This window comes from Chanodichthys erythropterus, chromosome 5 (genome assembly GCF_024489055.1).
Source record: "Chanodichthys erythropterus isolate Z2021 chromosome 5, ASM2448905v1, whole genome shotgun sequence".
Lineage (NCBI taxonomy): Eukaryota > Metazoa > Chordata > Actinopteri > Cypriniformes > Xenocyprididae > Chanodichthys > Chanodichthys erythropterus.
The window spans coordinates 2,466,101-2,493,710 of NC_090225.1; the positions used below are offsets into that span (position 1 = coordinate 2,466,101).

The following is a 27,610-nucleotide window of genomic DNA, read 5'->3' on the forward strand; positions in this document are numbered from 1 at the left end:
GGGGGGGGGGGGGTAGGTTGTGTTTTGTTTATTTGATGCTGTTTTGCTTCCTTATTTTGTTACCTTACCCCGATTCACAATGGTAAACTTGTAATAATGTTTTTTTTAATTTGCGTGGTTCGGGTCGGTTTCCCTGGGAATCACGTCATAAAGAAGGAGTCCCGGCTAGAATCGCGCGGATGTGGATGCTGCAGGTGACGGATGGTTTGTAGCATCTTCTTGTAGCAGCTGGAATAATTAAATGTGTAATTTTGATGGCGGTTCAAAACTACAATCATCATTGACAACTGGTGACTGTAATTAGATTATATTCCAGTTTTTCTGATTACAGATACATACGGGATTACACTGTATTTACAAAAGATTTGTATTTCAAAGAGTTCTAAGGAACATTAAATTGCTTTTGAGGTTAAAAGAAGAATTTTAGATGAAGATTACAGAAATTAAAATCTACAGATAATGCTAATACACTAAATACACAGTCACGCAATGCTGATGTTGTGATCAAGGTATAACAATAATAATAATTTGCACCGCTTGATGTGATCTGAGCTAACTTTGCGATCATTAGATTTAATCACCATTAGTAGCGCGATTTATTGTAAAAATAAACTTACTTGCTTGTTCAGCTGACATTTTCCGGTGAAACTTATTATTTTAGACATATTTCCAAGACGTAGTATTTGTAATTCCGAAGTACAGTGAATATTCACACTGATGCGACTGACATACACCTCAAAACATTGAATTCATCTGCGCTGAGGAGCCGTGCTGATGCACAACCTACATAAAAGAAAATAATTCTGAAAATCACTGCAATTGCAGGTTTCAAACAGAGATGGCGACAAAGAGGCAAAACTTACATACTGCAGCTTTAAATGTAATCAGAAATTTAATCAATTTCTGGGTCTTCAATATCAAACTAATATTTTTAGTAGGAAAAAGTTTGTTTTTTTGTTTAAAAAAATCAATACATCAAAATAAACAAAAACTAAGTAAAACGATTGTGTTTTTGAGATAAATAATTAACCCCTTATAAAATGGTGACCCTGGTGTGATCTGTTGAGACTTGACCAAAGATAAATGAAGAGGGCTAAGTTTGTACCAAAAACAAGTTTTATTGACATTTCTGAGGCCATTTGACTTCAAAACCGTGGTAAACATGTTTATAACTTTAGGGAGAATAGAAGGAGCAAGATCAGTTAAATATCTTGCTCAAAATTGAAGAATAAGGCATGATAACAACATGCAACCATTGAAACAAATACAGATTGTTGATAGAGAGAGATATAAGTCCTTAAACTAAAAATACTCTCACAATATGCCCAGTCTATTTGCCAAGTCCAACATGCACATGAAAAGACGCGCATCGCATCACGCCATTGCGTCATCCGGGTCCAAGTGCGCCGCCCTGCTGGAGAACACGTCGGCCAGCATGTGTTTGGGAATCTCAGAGCCGCGGACGCGCAGGGTGTAGCACGCATCCTCCACCTTTCCCAGGCTCTGCCGCAGTGTGTGCAGTTTCTTGGAGACTTCGTAGGGTCCCGTGTTGCCGATGTAGGAGAAGCCGTCGTGGATTTCCCGCAGGAAGCCGCCGAGCTGGAAGGGCGTGTCCATGTCGCCGTTGCCCACGCTGCTTATGCACATGCGCATCAGCTCGCCCGTCAGGTCGGCTACGCCCAGCAGGTAGTCGGTCGGCGTTATCTGGAAGGTCAGAACGCATGGACCGGGGCACGTGACCTCACCTACACCCTTCAGCAAAGAGATACAAATTGTTAAATTTTTCTAGTACAGAAATCTGACCCGTTTTATTTAGGTATGACTGACAAATATGCATCTCAGTTTGTTTATTGGTTACTGTTAAAAATGTGTAATGCAAAAGGATTTAAATTTTATATGCAAATACATCAAATATATAAATCTTAAATTTAGGCCTAAATATTTTTTGAGTATAGTGATGCTTGCCTTAGCAAACACCACTTTATAAAAGTTTATTCACAAACAAAATGCCTAAAAAAAAAAACTATAAAACCACACAGAAACCAATAGCCACATGTTTACCCTCAAACTAGACCAAAGCATCTAAAAATATCTCTGACAAGAGAGACGTGCAAAGCAGGCAGTCTTCACAGCTTTCTAAAAATAACTGCAAAGATGGAGTGATTGTCAATGATCTGATAAACCTGGTGAATGCGCTCTTGAGAACGTAGCCAGCCTATTTTGGCAAGACAACATTAAAGAGATCATGTTTATATTAGGACAGATATAGACATATGGTTCAGGTTGACTTTAGGATACGATATCATACCTTATTTTCTCTCATGAAGACCAGCCGAGCGTTGATTTCCTCCAGGCTGACCAGTGTGCGATGTCTGATAAAGTGATGGAAGGAAACGGCCTCCACATACTCCTGAATCCCTGAAAAGAAAACAAGGAGACTCTCTCCATTACTACGGTTCTTCAACTCAAAGCTTTCATTTGATCATTTCACAAATCACAACACACGTTTGAGCTTCAGCAAGAACTAATGAGGTTCGTTCTCGCGTTACGCATCACGTTTGAGCTTCTGCAAGAACCAATGAGGTTCATTCTCGTGTGTTACACAGCGTGTTTGAGCTTCCGCAAGAACCAATGAGGTTCATTATTGTGTGTTACGCAGCATGTTTGAGCTTCCGCAAGAACCAATGAGGTTCATTCTCGTGTTACGCAGCACGTTTGAGCTTCTGCAAGAACCAATGAGGTTCATTCTCGTGTGTTACACAGCGTGTTTGAGCTTCCGCAAGAACCAATGAGGTTCATTATTGTGTGTTACGCAGCATGTTTGAGCTTCCGCAAGAACCAATGAGGTTCATTCTCGTGTTACGCAGCACATTTGAGCTTCCACAAGAACCAATGAGGTTCATTCGTGTTACGCAGCATGTTTGAGGTTCAGCAAGAACCAATGAGGTTTATTATCGTGTTACGCAGCACGTTTGAGCTTCAGCAAGAACTAATGAGGTTCGTTCTCGCGTTACGCATCACGTTTGAGCTTCTGCAAGAACCAATGAGGTTCATTCTCGTGTGTTACGCAGCGTGTTTGAGCTTCCGCAAGAACCAATGAGGTTCATTCTCGTGTTACGCAGCACGTTTGAGCTTCCGCAAGAACCAATGAGGTTCATTCTCGTGTTACGCAGCATGTTTGAGGTTCATTCTCATGTTACGCATCACATTTGAGCTTCCGCAAGAACCAATGAGGTTCATTCGTGTTACGCAGCATGTTTGAGGTTCAGCAAAAACCAACGAGGTTCATTCTCGGGTTACGCACCACGTTTGAGCTTCAGCAAGAACCAATGAGGTTTATTATCGTGTTACGCAGCATGTTTGAGGTTCAGCAAGAACCAATGAGGTTCATTCTCATGTTACGCAGCACGTTTGAGCTTCGGCAAGAACCAATGAGGTTCATTCTCGTGTTACGCAGCACATTTGAGCTTCGGCAAGAACCAATTAGGTTCATTCTCGTGTTACGCATCACGTTTGAGCTTCGGCAAGAACCAATGAGGTTCGTTCTCGTGTTACGCATCACGTTTGAGCTTCCGAAAGAACCAATGAGGTTCATTCTCGCGTTACACAGCACGTTTGAGCTTCTGCAAGAACCAATGAGGTTCATTCTCGTGTGTTACGCAGCGCATTTGAGCTTCTGCAAGAAGCAATGAGGTTCATTCTCGCGTTACGCAGCACGTTTGAGCTTCTGCAAGAACCAATGAGGTTCATTTGTGTTACACATCACGTTTGAGGTTCATTCTCATGTTACGCATCACGTTTGAGCTTCTGCAAGAACCAATGAGGTTCATTTGTGTTACACATCACGTTTGAGGTTCATTCTCATGTTACGCATCACGTTTGAGCTTCCGAAAGAACCAATGAGGTTAATTCTCGTGTGTTACGCAGTGCGTTTGAGCTTCTGCAAGAATCAGTGAGGTTCATTCGCGTTACACAGCACGTTTGAGCTTCCGAAAGAACCAATGAGGTTCATTCTGGTGTGTTACGCAGCACGTTTGAGCTTCTGCAAGAACCAATGAGGTTCATTTGTGTTACACATCACGTTTGAGGGTTCATTCGTGTTACGCATCACGTTTGAGCTTCCGAAAGAACCAATGAGGTTAATTCTCGTGTGTTACGCAGCGTGTTTGAGCTTCTGCAAGAACCAATGAGGTTCATTATTGTGTGTTACGCAGCATATTTGAGCTTCCGCAAGAACCAATGAGGTTCATTCTCATGTTACGCAGCACGTTTGAGCTTCGGCAAGAACCAATGAGGTTCATTCTCGTGTTACGCAGCACGTTTGAGCTTCAGCAAGAACCAATGAGGTTTATTATCGTGTTACGCAGCATGTTTGAGGTTCAGCAAGAACCAATGAGGTTCATTCTCATGTTACGCAGCACGTTTGAGCTTCGGCAAGAACCAATGAGGTTCATTCTCGTGTTACGCAGCACATTTGAGCTTCGGCAAGAACCAATGAGGTTCATTCTCGTGTTACGCAGCACGTTTGAGCTTCGGCAAGAACCAATGAGGTTCATTCTCGTGTTACGCAGCACGTTTGAGCTTCGGCAAGAACCAATTAGGTTCATTCTCGTATTACGCATCACGTTTGAGCTTCGGCAAGAACCAATGAGGTTCGTTCTCGTGTTACGCATCACGTTTGAGCTTCCGAAAGAACCAATGAGGTTCATTCCCGTGTTACGCAGCGCATTTGAGCTTCTGCAAGAAGCAATGAGGTTCATTCTCGCGTTACACAGCACGTTTGAGCTTCTGCAAGAACCAATGAGGTTCATTCTCGTGTGTTACGCAGCGCATTTGAGCTTCTGCAAGAAGCAATGAGGTTCATTCTCGCGTTACGCAGCACGTTTGAGCTTCTGCAAGAACCAATGAGGTTCATTTGTGTTACACATCACGTTTGAGGTTCATTCTCATGTTACGCATCACGTTTGAGCTTCCGAAAGAACCAATGAGGTTCATTCTCGCGTTACGCAGCACGTTTGAGCTTCTGCAAGAAGCAATGAGGTTCATTCTCGCGTTACGCATCACGTTTGAGCTTCCGAAAGAACCAATGAGGTTCATTCTGGTGTGTTACACAGCGCATTTGAGCTTCTGCAAGAAGCAATGAGGTTCATTCTCGCGTTACGCATCACGTTTGAGCTTCCGAAAGAACCAATGAGGTTAATTCTCGTGTGTTACGCAGTGCGTTTGAGCTTCTGCAAGAATCAGTGAGGTTCATTCGTGTTACGCAGCACTTTTGAGTTTCAGCAAGAACCAACGAGGTTCGTTCGTGTTACGCATCACATTTGAGCTTCAGAAAGAACCAATGAGGTTCATTCTCGTGTGTTACGCAGCGTGTTTGAGCTTCTGCAAGAACCAATGAGGTTCATTATTGTGTGTTACGCAGCACATTTGAGCTTCGGCAAGAACCAATTAGGTTCATTCTCGTGTTACGCATCACGTTTGAGCTTCCGAAAGAACCAATGAGGTTCATTCTCGCGTTACACAGCACATTTGAGCTTCGGCAAGAACCAATTAGGTTCATTCTCGTGTTACGCATCACGTTTGAGCTTCGGCAAGAACCAATGAGGTTCGTTCTCGTGTTACGCATCACGTTTGAGCTTCCGAAAGAACCAATGAGGTTCATTCTCGCGTTACACAGCACGTTTGAGCTTCTGCAAGAAGCAATGAGGTTCATTCTCGCGTTACGCAGCACGTTTGAGCTTCTGCAAGAACCAATGAGGTTCATTTGTGTTACACATCACGTTTGAGGTTCATTCTCATGTTACGCATCACGTTTGAGCTTCCGAAAGAACCAATGAGGTTCATTCTCGTGTGTTACGCAGTGCGTTTGAGCTTCTGCAAGAATCAGTGAGGTTCATTCGTGTTACGCAGCACGTTTGAGCTTCTGCAAGAAGCAATGAGGTTCATTCTCGCGTTACACAGCGCATTTGAGCTTCTGCAAGAAGCAATGAGGTTCATTCTCGCGTTACGCATCACGTTTGAGCTTCCGAAAGAACCAATGATGTTCATTCTGGTGTGTTACACAGCGCATTTGAGCTTCTGCAAGAAGCAATGAGGTTCATTCTCGCGTTACGCATCACGTTTGAGCTTCCGAAAGAACCAATGAGGTTAATTCTCGTGTGTTACGCAGTGCGTTTGAGCTTCTGCAAGAATCAGTGAGGTTCATTCGTGTTACGCAGCACTTTTGAGTTTCAGCAAGAACCAACGAGGTTCGTTCGTGTTACGCATCACATTTGAGCTTCAGAAAGAACCAATGAGGTTCATTCTCGTGTGTTACGCAGCGTGTTTGAGCTTCTGCAAGAACCAATGAGGTTCATTATTGTGTGTTACGCAGCATATTTGAGCTTCCGCAAGAACCAATGAGGTACATTCTAGTGTTACGTAGCACGTTTGAGCTTCTGCAAGAACCAATGAGGTTCATTCTCGTGTTACGCAGCACGTTTGAGCTTCGGCAAGAACCAATGAGGTTCGTTCTCGCGTTACGCAGCACGTTTGAGCTTCCGCAAGTACCAATGACGTTCATTTTCATGTTACGCAGCACGTTTGAGGAACCAATGAGGTTCGTTCTCGCGTTACACATCACATTTGAGCTTCCGCAAGAACCAATGAGGTACATTCTAGTGTTACGCAGCACGTTTGAGCTTCTGCAAGAACCAATGAGGTTCATTCGTGTTACGCAGCACGTTTGAGCTTCAGCAAGAACCAATGAGGTTTATTATCGTGTTACGCAGCACGTTTGAGCTTCAGCAAGAACCAATGAGGTTTATTATCGTGTTACGCAGCACGTTTGAGGTTCATTCTCATGTTACGCATCACATTTGAGCTTCTGCGAGAACCAATGAGGTTCATTCTCGTGTGTTACGCATCACGTTTGAGCTTCTGCAAGAACCAATGAGGTTCATTCGTGTTACGCAGCACGTTTGAGCTTCAGCAAGAACCAATGAGGTTTATTATCGTGTTACGCAGCATGTTTGAGGTTCAGCAAGAACCAATGAGGTTCATTCTCGTGTTACGCAGCATGTTTGAGCTTCTGCAAGAACCAATGAGGTTCATTCGTGTTACGCAGCACGTTTGAGCTTCAGCAAGAACCAATGAGGTTTATTATCGTGTTACGCAGCATGTTTGAGGTTCAGCAAGAACCAATGAGGTTTCATTATCGTGTTACGCAGCATGTTTGAGCTTCTGCAAGAACCAATGAGGTTCATTCGTGTTACGCAGCACGTTTGAGCTTCAGCAAGAACCAATGCGGTTCATTCTCGTGTTACGCAGCATGTTTGAGCTTCTGCAAGAACCAATGAGGTTCATTCGTGTTACGCAGCACGTTTGAGCTTCAGCAAGAACCAATGAGGTTTATTATCGTGTTACGCAGCATGTTTGAGGTTCAGCAAGAACCAATGAGGTTCATTCTCGTGTTACGCAGCATGTTTGAGCTTCTGCAAGAACCAATGAGGTTCATTCGTGTTACGCAGCACGTTTGAGCTTCAGCAAGAACCAATGAGGTTTATTATCGTGTTACGCAGCATGTTTGAGGTTCAGCAAGAACCAATGAGGTTTCATTATCGTGTTACGCAGCATGTTTGAGCTTCTGCAAGAACCAATGAGGTTCATTCGTGTTACGCAGCACGTTTGAGCTTCAGCAAGAACCAATGAGGTTTATTATCGTGTTACGCAGCATGTTTGAGGTTCAGCAAGAACCAATGAGGTTTCATTATCGTGTTACGCAGCATGTTTGAGCTTCTGCAAGAACCAATGAGGTTCATTCGTGTTACGCAGCACGTTTGAGCTTCAGCAAGAACCAATGAGGTTTATTATCGTGTTACGCAGCATGTTTGAGGTTCAGCAAGAACCAATGAGGTTCATTCGTGTTACGCAGCACGTTTGAGCTTCAGCAAGAACCAATGAGGTTTATTATCGTGTTACGCAGCATGTTTGAGGTTCAGCAAGAACCAATGAGGTTCATTCGTGTTACGCAGCACGTTTGAGCTTCAGCAAGAACCACTGAGGTTTATTATCGTGTTACGCAGCATGTTTGAGGTTCAGCAAGAACCAATGAGGTTCATTCTCATGTTACGCAGCACGTTTGAGCTTCCGCAAGAACCAATGAGGTTCATTCTCATGTTATACCGCACATTTGAGCTTCCGCAAGAACCAATGAGGTTCATTTGTGTTACGCAGCACGTTTGAGGTTCATTCTCGTGTTACGCAGCACGTTTGAAGAACCAATGAGGTTCGTTCTCGCGTTATGCATCACGTTTGAGCTTCTGCAAGAACCAATGAGGTTAATTCTCGTGTTACGCAGCACGTTTGAGGTTCATTCTCATGTTACGCATCACGTTTGAGCTTCCGCAAGAACCAATGAGGTTCGTTCTCGTGTTACGCATCACGTTTGAGCTTCTGCAAGAACCAATGAGGTTCATTCGTGTTACGCAGCACGTTTGAGCTTCTGCAAGAACCAATGAGGTTCATTCGTGTTACGCAGCACGTTTGAGCTTCAGCAAGAACCAATGAGGTTTATTATCGTGTTACGCAGCATGTTTGAGCTTCGGCAAGAACCAATGAGGTTTATTCGTGTTACGCAGCACGTTTGAGCTTCAGCAAGAACCAATGAGGTTCATTCTCATGTTACGCAGCACGTTTGAGCTTCCGCAAGAACCAATGAGGTTCATTCTCATGTTACGCAGCACATTTGAGCTTCCGCAAGAACCAATGAGGTTCGTTCTCGCGTTACGCAGCACGTTTGAGCTTCTGCAAGAACCAATGAGGTTCATTTGTGTTACACAGCACGTTTGAGGTTCATTCTCGTGTTACGCAGCACGTTTGAAAAAACCAATGAGGTTCGTTCTCACGTTACGCATCACGTTTGAGCTTCTGCAAGAACCACTGAGGTTAATTCTCGTGTGTTACGCATCACGTTTGTGCTTCTGCAAGAACCAATGAGGTTCATTTGTGTTACACAGCACGTTTGAGGTTCATTCTCATGTTACGCATCACGTTTGAGCTTCCGCAAGAACCAATGAGGTTCATTCTCGTGTGTTACGCATCACGTTTGAGCTTCTGCAAGAACCAATGAGGTTCATTCGTGTTACGCAGCACATTTGAGCTTCGGCAAGAACCAATGAGGTTCATTCTTGTGTTACGCAGCACGTTTGAGCTTCGGCAAGAACCAATGAGGTTCGTTCTCGTGTTACGCATCACGTTTGAGCTTCTGCAAGAACCAATGAGGTTCATTCGTGTTACGCAGCACGTTTGAGCTTCGGCAAGAACCAATGCGGTTCATTCGTGTTACGCATCACGTTTGAGCTTCTGCAAGAACCAATGAGGTCTATTCGTGTTACGCAGCACGTTTGAGCTTCGGCAAGAACCAATGAGGTTCATTCTCATGTTATACCGCACATTTGAGCTTCCGCAAGAACCAATGAGGTTCATTTGTGTTACGCAGCACGTTTGAGGTTCATTCTCGTGTTATGCAGCACGTTTGAAGAACCAATGAGGTTCATTCTCGTGTGTTACGCAGCGCATTTGAGCTTCCGCAAGAACCAACGAGGTTCATTCTCGTGTTACGCAGCACGTTCGAGCTTCCTTTTCATTTTTTGGTGAACTAACCTTTCAAGACACTGTTAGTTTGTACTGCTTTGTAAACTAAGGGGCTGTTCATATAGAACTGTGCTACTTTTCTTTATGTAAACATGCACTAGGCATAGAACGTTGCACTTGCATATCGCATTATAAAAACACAGCGCTCGACGCATCTCTACACCTTGTGCTTTTACTTCGTTCCACTGACCTGCATCTCACATTTTTAACAGCAAAACGTGTTATGTGTGAACTGGCCCTAAGATGTCATAATGTGAAGTTTTTCTGGCATTCAAACAGTCTCAGTCAGTAGATGATGTTTAACTGAGCTGTTTGACTGACCACTGTATTTGTGTCCAGCTCTTGTATAAACATCAGGCCAATAATGACAGGACGGAAGACTTTGTGATTAAGCTTTACTTTTGGAGTGGCAATTAACATCAAAGACGTTCTTATCTGTCGCTCCCCGGGCACAGATTTACATGCAGTGTGACAATGTTCAACATAGAAATGAAAACAAAAACCCAGTTGGTCCAAAACGCAGCAGCTCTTAATGAAGCTGTGCTTGTGAAAGAGAGCAGCGCGTCGCGGTTCCCACAAAAGCTGAACGTACTGAAGAGTTTGTTGTCTTCTCTCAGGCTCAGCAGGAAGTGAGATAACATTATCAGGCATGAGATTGGAGACTCCCTCTCAAGACATTTCTTTGGAGGTTAATTTGACAGAACAGCCACCTTACTGGATGTAAACACACTGAGGCTACTAGTCAAAAATCACTAACTAGAGCAAAACTTAAAATTGCAACACCTGTCCATTTGTTAGAATCTGAAACACAAGGGTTTTCTGACTCTTTTTCTTTGATTTTAATTATTCTGACTCCTGAGTTTTATTAGGTCCCAAACACCAAAGTTGCTATGGCACCTATTGTATCCGTTAGTTTTCTTATTTTTATTCTTCTTCTGCTCTGGAAGTCTATAGCAGCCCACAGAACCGTAATGGTAAAAAGTTGTGAAATTTGGCAAACGGACAGAGAACAGTCCCAACATTAACCACAGCAAATTAGAACTCTCTAACTCAATCCCTCTAACGCCACCACCTGTCCAAATTTGCACTTACGTTTATGCAAATAACTTCTGAACTGTAAGGGCTAGAAACAAAATTCCTTGACTCAAGATGATTCGAATCCTCCAATTTCTGTCCAATTTTAATGAAGATCATCTTCAGACCATGCTGGCAAATAGTTATCAAAATTTTTTGAAAAACCAAACCGTTCTTCACATAAACGAATTTGACGAAGAACAGGCCAAATTAGAAGGGAGGCCATATCTCTGCATTTAGCGTATTCAGACCAAACTTGGTACATGTCCCTTCTCCATCACAAGCATGACAAGATGCTACATGCAGCATTTCGGCACAGCGCCACCTACTGGTCAGGAAATATGAAAACTGTCTATTTTTTTTTTACAAACTTCTGAATGAATTGACCAAAAATCTTAAACGCTCTTCTCTCTTCTAATTCAGTGGCACATACAGAGTCGAACAATTTTCCTATATGGGCCATTCTGGGCTTTAGCCATTTTGAATTTTGCCCTAAAATGCTGTATTTTATTAATGCATTGGCATATTGTTATGAAATTCTGTATGTATCATCGGGACCATGCCCTGCTCTGAAGGAACTCAAAGTTTTGGAACAGCGCCACCTTCTGGTCAACATTTATAATGAAATTTTTTTAAAAAAATGCTAATAGCTTTTGATTAATTTAGCCTATTTATTGAAAGTGGTCTTGATAGATTCCTAGAGTCACATCGAGAACAATTAGACCATATTGGGTCGAACTTGTGTGCCATTTTGATTTTTTTTTTTTAAAAAACTACTTTTTCTAACTACTCTGAGACCGTTGGTCTGATTTTCACCAAAATTGGCTCAGATCATCTTCAGACAAAATGTTATCAAAAGCTTTCCAATAGACCAAACCGTTCTTGAATTACACATCAACTAATTTGTTGGCATGATGCTAAACTGATTCTGAGGATGTAACTCTGCAACACAAAACCACTACAGCATCAAACAAGATCACAAACACCAATCACAAACCATCTCTGGCCGACTACACATGAGTCCAGGCCAATATGCAGTTTGTAACCCACTGACCTCTTCATCTCTGATGGTCAAAAATTAAACGCTCAATGCATTTTGGAACAATAATAGAGCCACTTATATATTGTCCATCTCTGTACCCAGATCAGACGCTGATGAATTGTGCCAGTGTGACTTGTCTACCAATCCTTCTGAGCCAAAAGGAAACAGATAATTGGGCTTTCAGTGAGCCAAACGCTGAAAACATAAGAATGTGTTTGTGTGTGTCAGTGAATCGAGATGATGGTCTAAGTGCTGTGCTATGCAGGAGTTTGATGCCAGGCATGAAAGAAAAGCGCTGTTTTTAATACGGGCAAAGGATTATCTTCATTTCTATCAGGTACAGTGTGTGACAATCGAAATCCAACAGAAAAGATACGGTTCAGGTGGTAAATAAAATGTGTGTCTGTCTGAGAAAAGCCAGGAATTTTTCATGCAAACATGCTGTCATAAATACTGAAGAAGAAAAAATTGCTGCTTAAATACAGACGGTATCAAGACTAGTGGTGAAAAAAAATGTTTTCTATTTAAAAGAAGGGAATGATTTAATGGTGCCTCCCTTTGATGCTGATGATTTAGTCAAACTTACAAGCTCGAAAGTCATAATTATGAACTATAGTTATATGATGCACATTTATTTTAGCACATTTTAAGCTCAAGTATTTTGGTATAGTAGTAGATATATGTCAGCAACTGAGTCTATTTTCTTGGCAAGTTACAAGTTATACAAGAGTTGCATCAATACAATAAGAATAAAAACCAAACAAAAAGATAGAAAAATAGAGCAGTTTACAATTGCACAAGATGCTTTACATTTACATACAATAAAAATTCTAAAACATTATCAAGTACAATCTTACTTAAGTCCTTAAGTGATATTACTAAATAAAAATATTGTCTACTTGCATTAACCCTTGTGCGTCAATTACAAAAAGTCACACATTGGTCCACAGAGGACAAAAATGTCTGTGTCAAAAAACTGTCATAACAATTTGAAGCTTGGGAACACAGACTTAAGTTTGGTATCATTTTAAAGAAGCTTGGCAGATTATTGTTGAAGTAAAAGAAAAAAATTAAAAAGTAAAAGAAAAAAAGCTATATAAATTTAAGTTTATGAAAATGATTTATGAACATTATTTTATATAAAATATACAAACCCGATTCCCAAAAAGTTGGGACACTGTACAAATTGTGAATAAAAAAGGAATGCAATAATTTACAAATTTCATAAACTTATCTATATTCTATTGTGAATAAAATATAACATATCAAATGTTGAAAGTGAGACATTTTGAAATGTCATGCCAAATATTGGCTCATTTTGGATTTCATTAGAGCTACACATTCCAAAAAAGTTGGGACATGTAGCAATAAGAGGCCGGAAAAGTTAAATGTACATATAAGGAACAGCTGGAGGACCAATTTGCAACTTATTAGGTCAATTGGCAACATGATTGGGTATAAAAAGAGCCTCTCAGAGTGGCAGTGTCTCTCAGAAGTCAAGATGGGCAGAGGATCACCAATTCCCCCAATGCTGCGGTGAAAAATAGTGGAGCAATATAAAAAAAGGAGTTTCTCAGAGAAAAATTGCAAAGAGTTTGAAGTTATCATCATCTACAGTGCATAATATCATCCAAAGATTCAGAGAATCTGGAACAATCTCTGTGCGTAAGGGTCAAGGCCGGAAAACCATACTGGATGCCCGTGATCTTCAGACCCTTAGACGGCACTGCATCACATACAGGAATGCTACTGTAATGGAAATCACAACATGGGCTCAGGAATACTTCCAGAAAACATTGTCGGTGAACACAATCCACCGTGCCATTCGCCGTTGCCGGCTAAAACTCTATAGGTCAAAAAAGAAGCCATATCTAAACATGATCCAGAAGCGCAGGCGTTTTCTCTGGGCCAAGGCTCATTTAAAATGGACTGTGGCAAAGTGGAAAACTGTTCTGTGGTCAGACGAATCAAAATTTGAAGTTCTTTTTGGAAAACTGGGACACCATGTCATCCGGACTAAAGAGGACAAGGACAACCCAAGTTGTTATCAGCGCTCAGTTCAGAAGCCTGCATCTCTGATGGTATGGGGTTGCATGAGTGCGTGTGGCATGGGCAGCTTACACATCTGGAAAGGCACCATCAATGCTGAAAGGTATATCCAAGTTCTAGAACAACATATGCTCCCATCCAGACGTCGTCTCTTTCAGGGAAGACCTTGCATTTTGCAACATGACAATGCCAGACCACATACTGCATCAATTACAACATCATGGCTGCGTAGAAGGAGGATCCGGGTACTGAAATGGCCAGCCTGCAGACCAGATCTTTCACCCATAGAAAACATTTGGCGCATCATAAAGAGGAAGATGCGACAAAGAAGACCTAAGACAGTTGAGCAACTAGAAGCCTGTATTAGACAAGAATGGGACAACATTCCTATTCCTAAACTTGAGCAACTTGTCTCCTCAGTCCCCAGACGTTTGCAGACTGTTATAAAAAGAAGAGGGGATGCCACACAGTGCTAAACATGGCCTTGTCCCAACTTTTTTGAGATGTGTTGATGCCATGAAATTTAAAATCAACTTATGTGTCCCTTAAAATGATTAATTTTCTCAGTTTAAACATTTGATATGTCATCTATGTTGTATTCTGAATAAAATATTGAAAATTGAAACTTCCACATCATTGCATTCTGTTTTTATTCACAATTTGTACAGTGTCCCAACTTTTTTGGAATCGGGTTTGTATATTTTATGACACATGTTGAACTCTAAAACTGCTAGAAAATCAAAGCCATACATTTAAACAAGTTGTGTTCCAAATTTGATATCTCAAAGTTGATATCTCAAAAAAATTAGCTTTTAGTAAGATTTTGTTTAGGCGAAGTACCAAATTTTACCTATTGGATGTGGTTGGATTTGTGATTTGCAGTAGTTTTTCTCTCTCAAATATTACAACCAACACACACACACAATTATAGCTGCATAATTTATCTAATTGGCTCTATAATATGCAGAAAACAGGAATAAAGCGAATATTTGCTTTATAGGCCAAACCTGAGAAAATGGCACCATCTGGTTAAAAAAAAAAATAATAGTAATAATTTTGAAGCCTTGCCAACAGAATGAAAGCCTATTAACAAGATTGCATCATTTTATAATTAAATGGCCCTGGGGTTAAAAATTGAAATTAAAAATTGGTTTCAATTCTGTCCTTAAGGTCCTGAGAGGAACTATTTTGTGTTACTAGTGATAGTAAAATAGATGTATTAAAGGAAATGGGGGTGAAATAGTAAAATTCCAATAAAAATACACACCTGTGCCAGAATTTATGCAACTGGCATTAACATAGGCAAAATGATTAAAACAACAAAACAGAAAAAGACAAAAATGTCCATAAGGTCACACAAGGGTTAAAAGTATGACAGTCCAATAAAATATGTTTAATAGAAAGGAGGATCTTGCAGGAAATGCATGAAATAAATAATAATAATAATAATAATAAAACTTAAATTTAATAATTCTTTCCATTTTCACAGAAAACAAAATGGATTTATGTTGAAACAATTTTCACTCAGAAACTGCTAGTAAATTTCACAATGAATTACAAAGAAAAAAACAGTAGCACATTGAATTGAAATCGAACATTAAATTTTGAAGAAGAAACCCTGAAATAATTATTTTCTTGTAAACAATTGTTTTCTTTGCTATTAACTTTGAAAAATCATTCTTCACAGTGTAAATCCTAACAAAAATACTACGTTGTTTAGTGCTACTACAACAAAAAGAAATAGCAAATGTGCATTAGTTGCATGCTTTATCTATGAAAAATTATGAATTATAGTTCTCACCAACATGAACACAAATGCAAACAAACTAACCAGCATTCACAATTAAAATTTATCAGTTTATTTCCACTATTATTCCTAAATCAACACACCCACAACACATGAAATATGTGCTTAAAGTAAATGCTTATTAGAATATTTATAGTGGCATTTGAGTGCACTCATCTCATAAATATGATTGTGATGTGACTCTGAAGCAGCTTATCTAACAATTAAGCAACTACAGAAGGTCACCTGTTCATGCACCAATGCCAGTTGTGTTAAAAGCTTCTGCAGCGTGAATTTACTTAATGCAATTAGTGTCAAATTTAGCCGCAAGTACCTTTAATGGCATTTGTGCGAAAACAAGCCCATTAAACACGAGCAGAGACGTTCTCAATGATTGGGCCTGCGGGTGATTATCTGCTTGCCCCTCACAACCCAATAAAGCTCTTCAAACAAAAAGAAAAATAGAAACCTAATTGACAGGATCTGACCTCGGTCACGTCTCAAGAAAGACCCCGATGATTTCTCTACGACCATAATCTAAAAATGACTTCCCCTTACCGCTAGATAACCACAGAATTTGGTAGGTCCCCTCCCTCCCTTATCCACGTTTTCCTCAGAAGTTTGCAGACATTGTGTCTGCCCTCTCTCCTCTTATGAAAGACAAAAATAATAATAGCTGAAAAAGCATGGTGACCACTCTTGGAAACATTAAGCAAGATGAGATATTATGTAGTGGCGTAAAGTGCAGACCAACAACACAGCGGTTCAAAAGTCTTAAAATACAACACTAAAGCTTCGGTTTCATTTAAACTGAACATCCGTAACACATGAAAGTATCATTAGATATCAGACTAAATGTTGTCATTTTATCATCATTATCATCAGTTATAAGACTGGCACAGAATTACAAGACAAACCCCAAGTGAAACATTTATAGGAATACATCGTCAGAACTACTTAATCTAGTAGCTGGAAAAATAAGATATTATATAATAGAAAGCGTGACCATTAAATTATATAATAATAATAATAATAATATTAATAAATAATGTTTTACATTTATATAGTACTATTCTGGGTACTCAAAGCGCTTAATCATATCAGGGAGTATAATATAATATATAATATAATATAATAATAGTGCTCATAACTACTACGCACTTGCATCAAAAAATTAATTGTGAGGTACAATCAGGGTTATTATTGTTACCTAAAAATGATAAACATTTCTGTTATTTGAAATAAAGCTGAAATAAAATAAAATCTAAATATTAGTTTAAAAAAAACTAAACAAAAATTAGAAATGTTGCCTTGGCAATAAACTGAAATAAGTTGAAGTGTTATTAACTGGAAATTAATAAAAAAATAAAAATAAATTAAACCCAAATAGCAATATTTAAAAAAATAAATAAACAAAATAAACTTGAAAAATAAAAATAAAAACAAAAGACAATAAAACTATAATAAAAACATAACACCAGTGCTTCCCAAAAATACTTTACTTGGGTGGGCCGCCCATGTATAATAACGGCCGCCCAAGTATATTTGGAGACACATTTTTATATTATTTTTATAGACACTCTTATACTTTTATATCCACGCAAGATAATGAAACTATCCGCGATCGATTAACTAGTCGTTTCGTACCTGCTCGTTCTGAGTGCGTCAGAACTGTTTACTCCCGCTGACATTCCCACGGGCGCTGCATTTTGCAAAGTCACAAGGGGGCGCTGTTGCGTGTTCTTTTCATTGATTCTCAATCAATGAAATGAAAAGCGCAGATTTATGCCAAGCGATTGCTAATGAACTCAAGCTGATGAATTATTACAACGTCTACTTTGTGGCCTTTATATAAAATGTTTTAGACGATTGTAAGAATCTGAAGGATCAGCCTGCAATAGAACAGACATTTCAAAATAAGAGTCCCGGTGTATTTCGGGCTTGTTTATAATTAAAAGTCACACGCTAAGTTTTTTCTTTTTCTTTTGGGCATTGTTGGTATTTTGGTTACTCTATAAACTGTATTCAATTTGATTTCCATTTAATTCATAGTAAATTATTGTAGTCTCCTCCACAGGAAGAAAAGACTAAGAACATTATTTGACACATATATTATTCATTTTATAAATTTTACTAGTAAAATCTGTGTCCCATTCACTGAGAGAGACACTATATGACAGCAAGGAGAACATAGGAAAATGTGAACCATTTATATGCTGTAATCTTGCATAATTTACAATGCATAATCATGCATAATATTAGTATGTAATTAAGTGTAATATGTTATTTAATTAAAATTTATTTAAATAAATAAAAATACTGTTAAAAATCACACATTATTTGTTTGTCACATGTAGTAGACCATTTTTGTGCCGTGGGTAATAGGAGGATTTTTCACCCGGCTACCACCGCAAGTATATTTCAAACCTGTGGGAAGCACTGAACACTGTACTTACTGTGTTCATGATGTATTGCAAAGCATTGCTGAGTTGGGTGAGGTTAGAGACACTTTATATTACAGTGTCATTGTTACATATGTTACATGTAGTTACTGTAGTAATAATGCATAATTACATGCAACTAACCCTAAACCAAACCCAACCCTAATCCTAACCCTAACCCTAAATGCAGTTACTTAATATTACTCAGTACGTAAATGTATAATTACAGTGTAAAATAAATACACCTTAAAATAAATTGTAACCCAGGTTTGTTTTGGGTAGGTTTAAGCAGATGCAGATATTTTTAAATACAAGTATAAATGTAAAAACCTGCATGTACACAATAAGTGCACTGTATCACATGCCAGTACACAGCAGTTGTATACATACACAACTATATAAATAATATATATATTATTACATGTAATAATATATATATTATAAATAACATGTAAAAATAGCATATATCATATTATCTACTCATGCATCTAAACTGCAAATGTATTGCACTGTAATACAAATGTTCTTGAGTCACATGACACATCAGCTGTTTGCTGTGGCCGTACCTGGAGTAAACGCTCGGTGGAACTGGTGTAAATCTTCTCCTCTCAGTTCTTCCGCTATCTGTCCGATCTTCTGCCTCACACTGTCCAGCTTCACATCTGCCTCGTTCAGGATCTCCTCAACATCTGGAACACTTACGCAGTCCGAAGAAAATACACTAATGATTATTTACAGTTAAAGGTACAATATGTAATAATTTTGTCCGCTAGAGGTCGCTAGAAGCCTATTCAAAACAAAGGCGTAGCTTGATGACGCCAAGTTTGAGAGTGGAATCTTGGGACATGTGGTCTCCATCTCAACGGACGGTGCAAAAGAATAGGGATTGGAGTCGGGAAGAAATCATGTTCATGGATGAGATTATTAACGTTACTGTAGTATGAAGCAGAGCAGGAGCGAGTGTTGAACGAGGAGCTGGAGCGATTGATCAACGATCACGAGCAGCGGGACTTTTATTATGACACAGTCGCCGGCGCGCGACTTCTTTTCTGGTCATGAGTATGAGGTAACGCAGCTCTGTTTATCATATTAGATACATTTGAGAGTGTTGAAAATGATGTTATAACGTTACTCTGTGCGTTCGCTCTGCGGCTGCTGTGAGACACTGTTACACACTGCAGTAAGATAGATCCATTTTACAATATCAGATTAAATGCTGGATGATCGTGTTGATAAATGGCACGCAATTAATTTTAAAATTGTAATATTGCATGATGGAGAAAATTCTGTATTATTGTTACTAAAAATAAAGCTGCTTCTGATTATGCTATGTTAGCTACTACACAAAGTGTTTTTCTCTGAGGCATGGTAAAGCATGAGACTCGCAAAACATCAAGAAAATTAGATTTAAACAATAAGAGTAAAGGTGTTGAGCTATATAACAATAATTAGTTTTCTGTCTATAAATATATCAAAACAGTTGTTCCCTTGTCTATTAAAACATGTAAATATTAAAGCGTCTTTGGTGTTTCCATGGTTACAAAATAAAAGCGGAAACCGAGGGTAACGCGGGTATGACGCCATTGACAGGCGACTCCTCACACGTCCCGGAGCCTTGGATAAAATTACAATTTTCTCACGATTTACAAATAGTTGCAAACATTTGGGATATTGTAAGTACTCAAGTGAACAAAATATATAACACTGGCCTAGTGGTTTTTGGATATCTTACTGCAAAATTCTTACATATTGAACCTTTAAGGCACTGAGCAGATGCTCCTATGCCTGTAAAACTCATCATACAGTATAATGACATACAAAATCTAAAGTTACATTGTACTGATATGAGGTTATCCTATCTATCTATCTGTCCATCTCTTTCTTTCTATCTATCTATCTATCTATCTATCTATCTATCTATCTATCTATCTATCTATCTATCTATCTATCTATCTATCTGTCCATCAGCCAATCTATCTATCTATCTGTCTATCTATCTATCTATCTATCTATCTATCTATCTATCTATCTATCTATCCATCCATCCATCTATCATCCATCTCTTTCTGTCTATCCATCCATCCATCCATCCATCTATTTATCATCCATCCATCCATCCATCCATCTTTCTGTCTATCTATCTATCTATCTATCTGTCTATCATTCTATCTGTCCATCAGCCAATCTATCTATTTTATCTATCCATCCATCCATCCATCCATCTTTCTGTCTATCTATTTTATCTATCTATCTATATCTGTCCGTCTATCATTCTATCTGTCCATCAGCCAATCTATCTATCTATCTATCTATCTATCTATCTATCTATCTATCTATCTATCTATCTATCTATCTATCTGTCATCTATCCATCTATCTTTCTGTCTATATTTTTTCCATCCATCCATCCATCCATCTATCACCCATCTATCTTTCTCTCTATCCATCCATCCATCTATCTATCATCCATCCATCCATCTTTCTGTCTATCTATCTATCTATCTATCTGTCTATCATTCTATCTGTCCATCAGCCAATCTATCTATCTATCTATCCGTCCATCAGCCAATCTTTCTATCTATCTATCTATCTATCTATCTATCTATCTATCTATCTATCTATCTATCTATCTATCCATCCGTCCGTCTATCTATCTATTTTATCCATCTATCTATCTATCTGTCTGTCCATCTATCTATCTATCGCTACTAACTGTAAAGTATTTCTGCACACCTATTCACTTTACTATTTTCTCAAATATATATACCTGGTCACTCTGTGCAGGAGGAATATGGTCCTTTTGCTCTCGATGGTGACATCTCGACTGATTTTCACCAAACGCTCATATTTATCATGTTTGGTGTCAAGTTCTTGCTGGAACACTGTCAGAGAAACCAGCAAATATATCAGATTCATTCATCTGGAGCACTGAACACACACTGACCGACTCTCTCACCTTTGAAAGCAGCAATAACAGCTGAATCTGGGTTCATACAGTCCTCTGATTTCGGTCCAACTTCGGTCCTTCGTTTTCGGCCGCATCCTTCGTCTGCGAAGAACATTAAAAGCATATATTTAAATAAACAAGCACATAACTCACCATCACGACAATAACATGAGGATTTCTGCATTCATCAAATGATCTTAAACTGCATCCGTAAAGCGAAAGACCGTGTCAGGCTTTACCTTCTCGTTTACTCATCTCTGTAGTAAAATATATTTCACTGGATACGTGTGTTCATGAATGGACAGTAAACTGATTTTATTTAACCAGCTGGTTGTGATTTTTAGTGCGTGTAAATCCAGCTGAACGCCTTTATCGTGGGTTTACACGTGCGCCTGTATGATTACGTACTTCCGCTAATAGGTATTAAACCTAGAAACAAATTATTTTATAAATGTGTAATCAAATTGTGCGTTCGTTATAAATGCAGCGAATTATCCAATTTAATTTGAACGCTGGCACGCGAACGGACTTCCATTGTTTACACGGGACCTGCGCGTATTAATTGCGTGCCACCGCAAGTCATTCTGGGTAATGTAGTTTAGCTTGGTCTATTGATTTCAGATTATATTTTTAGTACAGTAGTTAAAGGTATGTCTTCTTTAAATTATATAGGTACACAAATTTCGATTAAATAATTTGGAAAGAATATATTCATACTGTTTTATGTCAAAGTAATTTTCAAATAATTTTCTTCTAAAGTCCCAATGTGGAACCAATCCTACAAAACATTTGAATGAATGAATGAATGAATGATTTTATTTACATATTTACATCATGTTTCCTCAAAGTATTTAAAAGAATACAAGGTTACTACTCTATCTCTATCTCTCTATAGAGAGAAAGAGAGAAAGAGAGAGGTGCAAATACATTAACGTAACTTGACATTATCATTGAAGACCAGCAATAATAATTTTCATTTTGATTTCATAATAATGGCAATATATACATGTCAAAGTCAGACATGCCCCTGTGATGCTGGTTACTGGTTTAAACTTGGTCCAGGTTTGTAAAAGATTTTTGGATCAGCACACCTTAATAGCTTCAACAATTGATTGCCAATTAAGTTTAGAATACAATGAACCAATCAGAACCCAGTTTAGGTCAGGTAGCTGCTAATAGTGGATATTTTGATGAATCGAAAATAATTTTTTTATGTATAAACTGTTTATGTAATAAAATATGTTTTCGTAGTTTGTGTTGTCTCTTATCATCTCTTATCATGCCAATATTGTCCAAAACCCCACTTTTCTAGGGCGTTTCCAAACTTCTGGAGGGCAGTGTGTATATATACATACATACATAGAGAGAGAGAGAGAGAGAGAGAGAGAGAGAGAGAGAGGTTCTCTCCTTTGATTGAACATACAGTATATCAGATTACTGTTCTTCTCCATGAATTTTTGCCTGAAGGATTCATGCCAACTGTGTACGTGCCGCCCAGTGCCTCCTCACTGTCTGAATGAGTGCCAGCGTGTTCCTACAGGGGGCAGTGGACAACAAAATAAACATGATGAAATTAGCCTACATTTCTGCGCATTTTATTGAAATCCCATAATATGTTTGCTTGCTTAGCAACTTGTACAAATACAGTGATGTTGTTATTTAGACCACGGGGTTTCAGTCTTTTAGATGCCACAGACCCCCAAATCTTATAATATTCATTTATTTTGTTACATATTATGATTTTTCTACTCACTATAATAAATGTACTGTTAGATGTAGGCCTATTATTTATTTATTTAAATAATTTTTTGATTACACTTTAGTTCAGGGTCCAATTCTCACAATTAAGTTTTTTTACTAGCATGCGTATATGACATTAGCTGTTTATTAGTGCTTATAATACACTTATCAATGCCTTATTCTTCATCCCACTAATCCTACCCAATACTTAAACTTAACCTTACTTACTATAAATAAGCAGTGTTTAGGAGTTTGAGGCAAAAGTCACAGTTAATAGTTAAGAGTGATAATAGTGTTTTATTATTATTATTATTTAATATTTGTAATCAAAGTATCATCTATTTGGCCTATTTTAATCTTATTTTTCATCATTATTTTTTTAAAATGTTTTTCTCGAAACATTTCCACAGACCCCATTTTGAAACCCCCTGATTTTGACCGATCCCTTTTCCCCTAGAGGTGAAAATATAGCTATTTATGTAGCCTAGCCTTTTTGGGGGGTGTAATAATAACTATATCCAAGAATAGAGTTTTATGATCACCACCATGGTGATTAATGTTCAAGTAAAAAGAAAAAAATAGGCTAAATATAGTTTTAGTTCAGATCATGATTATAAATTAATTGCAGCAGGTTGAGTTTAATTCAGTTTAAGCTAATGCTAACACGATAAATGTCGTTTTTTGCAACTCAATTGAACTTAATTTGCCCCCCGTCGACCTGAACTAAAACCTAAAGTCTTAGTTCTCCGAATTCTTGCTAAATAGACCACCTACCTTCCAGGGCCGAGTCTAGTTGGCTAGGAGGGGCAATGCCCCCCCAGATTTCTCTTGTGCCCCTCCAACATCCCCAGGATACTAATTTTTTTGTGATAGCACTCAAAATGTAAAAAATATATAAACACTAAATTAGTTTATACGCGAATTACAAATTAAATACGTGCGGTTGTATTTTTCTGGCGCGCCTCGCGGCGCGCATCCTTTTACAGTTCTCCCTCACAGACATGCTCAGCACTTCAGGTGCTCACTCACACCATGCTAGAATTGCCATAATTACAAGATTTCAACTTGTAAAAAGCATTCATGTCCTCATCCACATCCTTTTTCTAAGCAGTTTTCCAAGACACACCTAATCTGATCACTTCTCAAGACGGCCATTGACAATCACTTGAGCAGATGACATGCAGCTCCTTTATAAATGCACTCTAGTCAATATTTAAACGCGCACACACCGTTAATACATTGCTACACGATCATGGAACACTTGGAAATGTAGCTTGGAATTTTAAAAATGTGATTTCCAAGTCATGAAAAATCTTGAAAATTAATAAATTAAAAACTAAAAAAAATATATATAGATGTAACTATTATAGAAAAATATAAAATAGTTTTGCTAAGTTATGTTCAGCTCTAAAATATTCTATCAGCATATTGCGCTATTTGTTGAATAGTAGCCTATTATTTGATGTGATAACACCTTTCAGAATCTGTAAAATATCAATAATTTAACAAATAAATAAGTGAGATCAAAAATTGTTTTTTTTTTGTTTGTTTGTTTTGTTTTTTTGGCACTGCAACAAAAATTTATGATTATGAGATGTTTACATATAGTCCACAATATATAATAAAACACGAAAAGGAAAGAATCATGCAGCCAGGTCTTCTAATGGTTTAAATTTCTTCAATGAACCAAGTTGTCTTCTTCCACTTTTAAATTTTACCATTCTTAAAGATTTAGAGTAAATCCAAAATTCTTTCTGCAAAACAGAAAACAATGGCTTTGTTTTAAGGAACTTACAGTAAATTAATATAACATGAATATAACATTTTCCCAAAATGAAAATATTGTTCAGTAGACATTGAATGTGTTCATCTTCCATTATTATACCAAAAGTTATGTAATATTTAGAAAATAAAGTAATAACATTAATTGTAGTAATTTTAAGCCTTTCGTATCTTAGACCAAAAGTCTCTGCAGTCCAATTAAACAGTTGTACTAACTAAATAGTCAAAAAACAAATGTTTCAATTTCAAAATTATAGAAAGTACTTTTGTGATTAAGTAATATTAAATTTGAAGCGGTTATTAATCGGAAAAATGGAGGAAACTGTTTAGTAGTTAAAAGGGGGTAGGGGGATCATAAACCTATGAATCGTAAATCATATTATGCTGCCTCACCAAGTTTTCGAAATGCCCCCCCAGTCATGCAATCCTAGAACCGAGCCTGCTACCTTCTACTAACAAAGAAATTAACAATTTAAAATCCTTCTGAATGCGATAAATAACGCGAACACAATAACTCAATTATCCCGCCTAAAGTGTGTTTGAATGAAATAAGGCGGGACACATTTAACAGGTCTGAAACCGTTGGTCACGCCTCTCGTATGTGACGTCAGAGGTTTGGTTTGTACTGGCGACGTGCAGAACTCAGACCAACTCAACCACGCGCATGGAGGCGCGCGCCAGCAGGATGGAGCTCGCGCGGCACGATCCCGAAACCCAGCCGTTTATTTAACGGAGAGAGGGGGGATATTCTTATGTGATGAAGCGGATACGATTATTAGTTTGCGTTTGTTGAGGCTGACGCGTTGCGCGTGGATCAATGTGAAAGTTATCTGCAGGAACGCGTGGGGAAGGACGAGATTTAAAGGGCCAGCAGCTCGCAAACGACAACATGGAGCGATGCGCTACTGTTCTGGATCAGGACCGGGATAAACAGTATTGCGAGCTGTGTGGCAAGATGGAAAACCTTTTAAAGTGCGGTCGGTGCCGGATCTCCTTCTACTGCAGCAAAGAACACCAGAAACAGCACTGGAAAAAACATAAACTCACCTGCAGAGAGGCTGACAAGACCAAGATTGTGCATCAAACTCCACAGCAGCTGGAGAAACCAGCCGATCCAAAACTGATCAGCTCAGAAACTGACAGCAGTAACACAAAACCCAAACCTCCAACACAAAAACTGGCCACTGAGTATATAATCCCATGTATGAACAAACATGGCATCTGTGTGGTGGACAACTTTCTGGGTGAAGACATCGGACTGTCCATACTGGAGGATGTGAAAGCTCTTCATCAGACTGGTAAATTCACTGACGGACAGCTGGTGAGTCAGAAAAGTGACTCTTCTAAGGACATAAGAGGGGATCAAATCACTTGGATTGAGGGAAAGGAGCCTGGATGTGAGAAGATCCGCTTCTTGATGAGTCGCATGGATGACCTGGTCAGGAGTTGTAATGGAAAACTGGGAAACTACTCAATAAATGGAAGGACTAAAGTAAGTATGTGTCAAGGATGCTTTACTAGCACCAGCTCCTCAGGTCATCGTTGTTTTGAAGGCTTCACTGTCTGCTTTCAGATACTACACCTGTTTTGATTAAACTAATGCAGCTCAATGTTGGTATTTTTATTATTTTGTATTGGTGTTTTTTCAGTGGATGATGCAAGGTCTTTTTTATTTTTATATACAGTATTGATCAGATGCATCTGCTCAATCTTTATTATGAGAGTTTTCCCATTTCACCATCAAAACTATAAACAACACAAATGGAAGGAATGTGTAAAGATATATAGTGAAAACACTTTCCGATCCCAGCTTGGCAGACCGTGAACGTTTTCTCAACTAAATTTCATGAGGTGCATCCTGGGAACATGATGATGATTTTCCTTCTTGCACACGCTTGCTTGATTATCGAAGCCAAAATTTACTTGCTCCGTCATTATGTGTCAACTCCATCAATTTTTGTCAACACCGTCATTATGTGTCAACACCATCAGTTTTTGTCAACACCGTCAGTTTTGTCAACTCCAGTATTTGTCAACACCGTCATTATGTGTCAACACCATCAGTTTTTGTCAACACCGTCAGTTTTGTCAACTCCATCAGTATTTGTCAACACCGTCATTATGTCAACACCATCAGTTTTTGTCAACACTGTAATTTTTTGTCAACTCCGTCAGTTTTTGTCAACACCGTCAGTTTTTATTAACTCTGTCATTGTGTCAACACCGTCAGTTTTTGTCAACACCGTCATTGTGTCAACTCCATCAGTTTTTGTCAACACCGTCAGTTTTTGTCAACACCATCAGTTTTTGTCAACAGTCACTTTTTTGTCAACACCGTCAGTTTTTGTCAACACCGTCAGTTTTTATTAACTCTGTCATTGTGTCAACACCGTCAGTTTTTGTCAACACCGTCATTGTGTCAACTCCATCAGTTTTTGTCAACTCCGTCAGTTTTTGTCAACACCGTCAGTTTTTGTCAACACCGTCATTGTGTCAACTCCATCAGTTTTTGTCAACACCGTCAGTTTTTGTCAACACCATCAGTTTTTGTCAACAGTCACTTTTTTGTCAACACCGTCAGTTTTTGTCAACTCCGTCAGTTTTTGTCAACACCGTAATTTTTTGTCAACTCCGTCAGTTTTTATTAACTTTGTCATTGTATCAACACCATCAGTTTTTGTCAACACCGTCAGTTTTTGTCAACACCATCAGTTTTTGTCAACTCCGTCAGTTTTTGTCAACTCCGTCAGTTTTTGTCAACACCGTCATTTTTCATTAACTTTGTCATTGTGTCAACACCGTCAGTTTTTGTCAACACCGTCACTGTGTCAACACCATCAGTTTTTGTCAACACTGTCAGTTTTTGTCAACACCATCAGTTTTTGTCAACAGTCACTTTTTTGTCAACTCCGTCAGTTTTTGTCAACACCGTAATTTTTTGTCAACTCCGACAGTTTTTGTCAACACCGTCATTTTTCATTAACTTTGTCATTGTGTCAACACCGTCAGTTTTTGTCAACACCGTCACTGTGTCAACACCATCAGTTTTTGTCAACAGTCACTTTTTGTCAACTCCGTCAGTTTCTGTCAACTCCGACAGTTTTTTTCAACACTGTC

General features: G+C 38.7%; 2 protein-coding genes across 3 annotated transcripts in view; one reads left to right on the forward strand and one right to left on the reverse strand.

Annotated features, from left to right (window-relative positions):
• Positions 1-1,110: 1,110 nt before the first annotated feature.
• tsnax (translin-associated factor X) lies at positions 1,111-21,514 on the reverse strand. The gene is made up of 6 exons (XM_067385063.1): positions 21,211-21,514; positions 20,981-21,073; positions 20,792-20,906; positions 18,592-18,722; positions 2,309-2,418; positions 1,111-1,752 (listed from the first exon to the last, which is right to left on the reverse strand). The coding sequence occupies exons 1-6, from the start codon at positions 21,224-21,226 to the stop codon at positions 1,375-1,377; spliced, it is 843 nt and encodes a 280-aa protein (XP_067241164.1). The 5' UTR covers positions 21,227-21,514; the 3' UTR covers positions 1,111-1,374.
• A 3,644-nt stretch (positions 21,515-25,158) lies between these two features.
• The window catches only part of egln1a (egl-9 family hypoxia-inducible factor 1a), a 29,448-nt gene continuing 26,996 nt past the window's right edge, over positions 25,159-27,610 (forward strand). For both annotated transcript variants that reach the window (XM_067385644.1, XM_067385643.1), the window contains exon 1: positions 25,159-25,985. In XM_067385644.1, coding sequence (XP_067241745.1) covers positions 25,383-25,985 — 603 coding nt within the window. In that variant the 5' untranslated portion in view covers positions 25,159-25,382. The remainder of the gene's footprint in view (positions 25,986-27,610) is intronic.

Bases quoted from the DNA above. Each gene is read 5' to 3' on its own strand.
- tsnax (XM_067385063.1), bottom strand. The intron at 18,723-20,791 runs GTATATATATTT...GGACTGCGTAAG, and splicing joins CTCCTGCACAGAGTGACCAG to TGTTCCAGATGTTGAGGAGA. The intron at 2,419-18,591 runs GTACGGCCACAG...TTTTCTTTTCAG, and splicing joins CCACCGAGCGTTTACTCCAG to GGATTCAGGAGTATGTGGAG.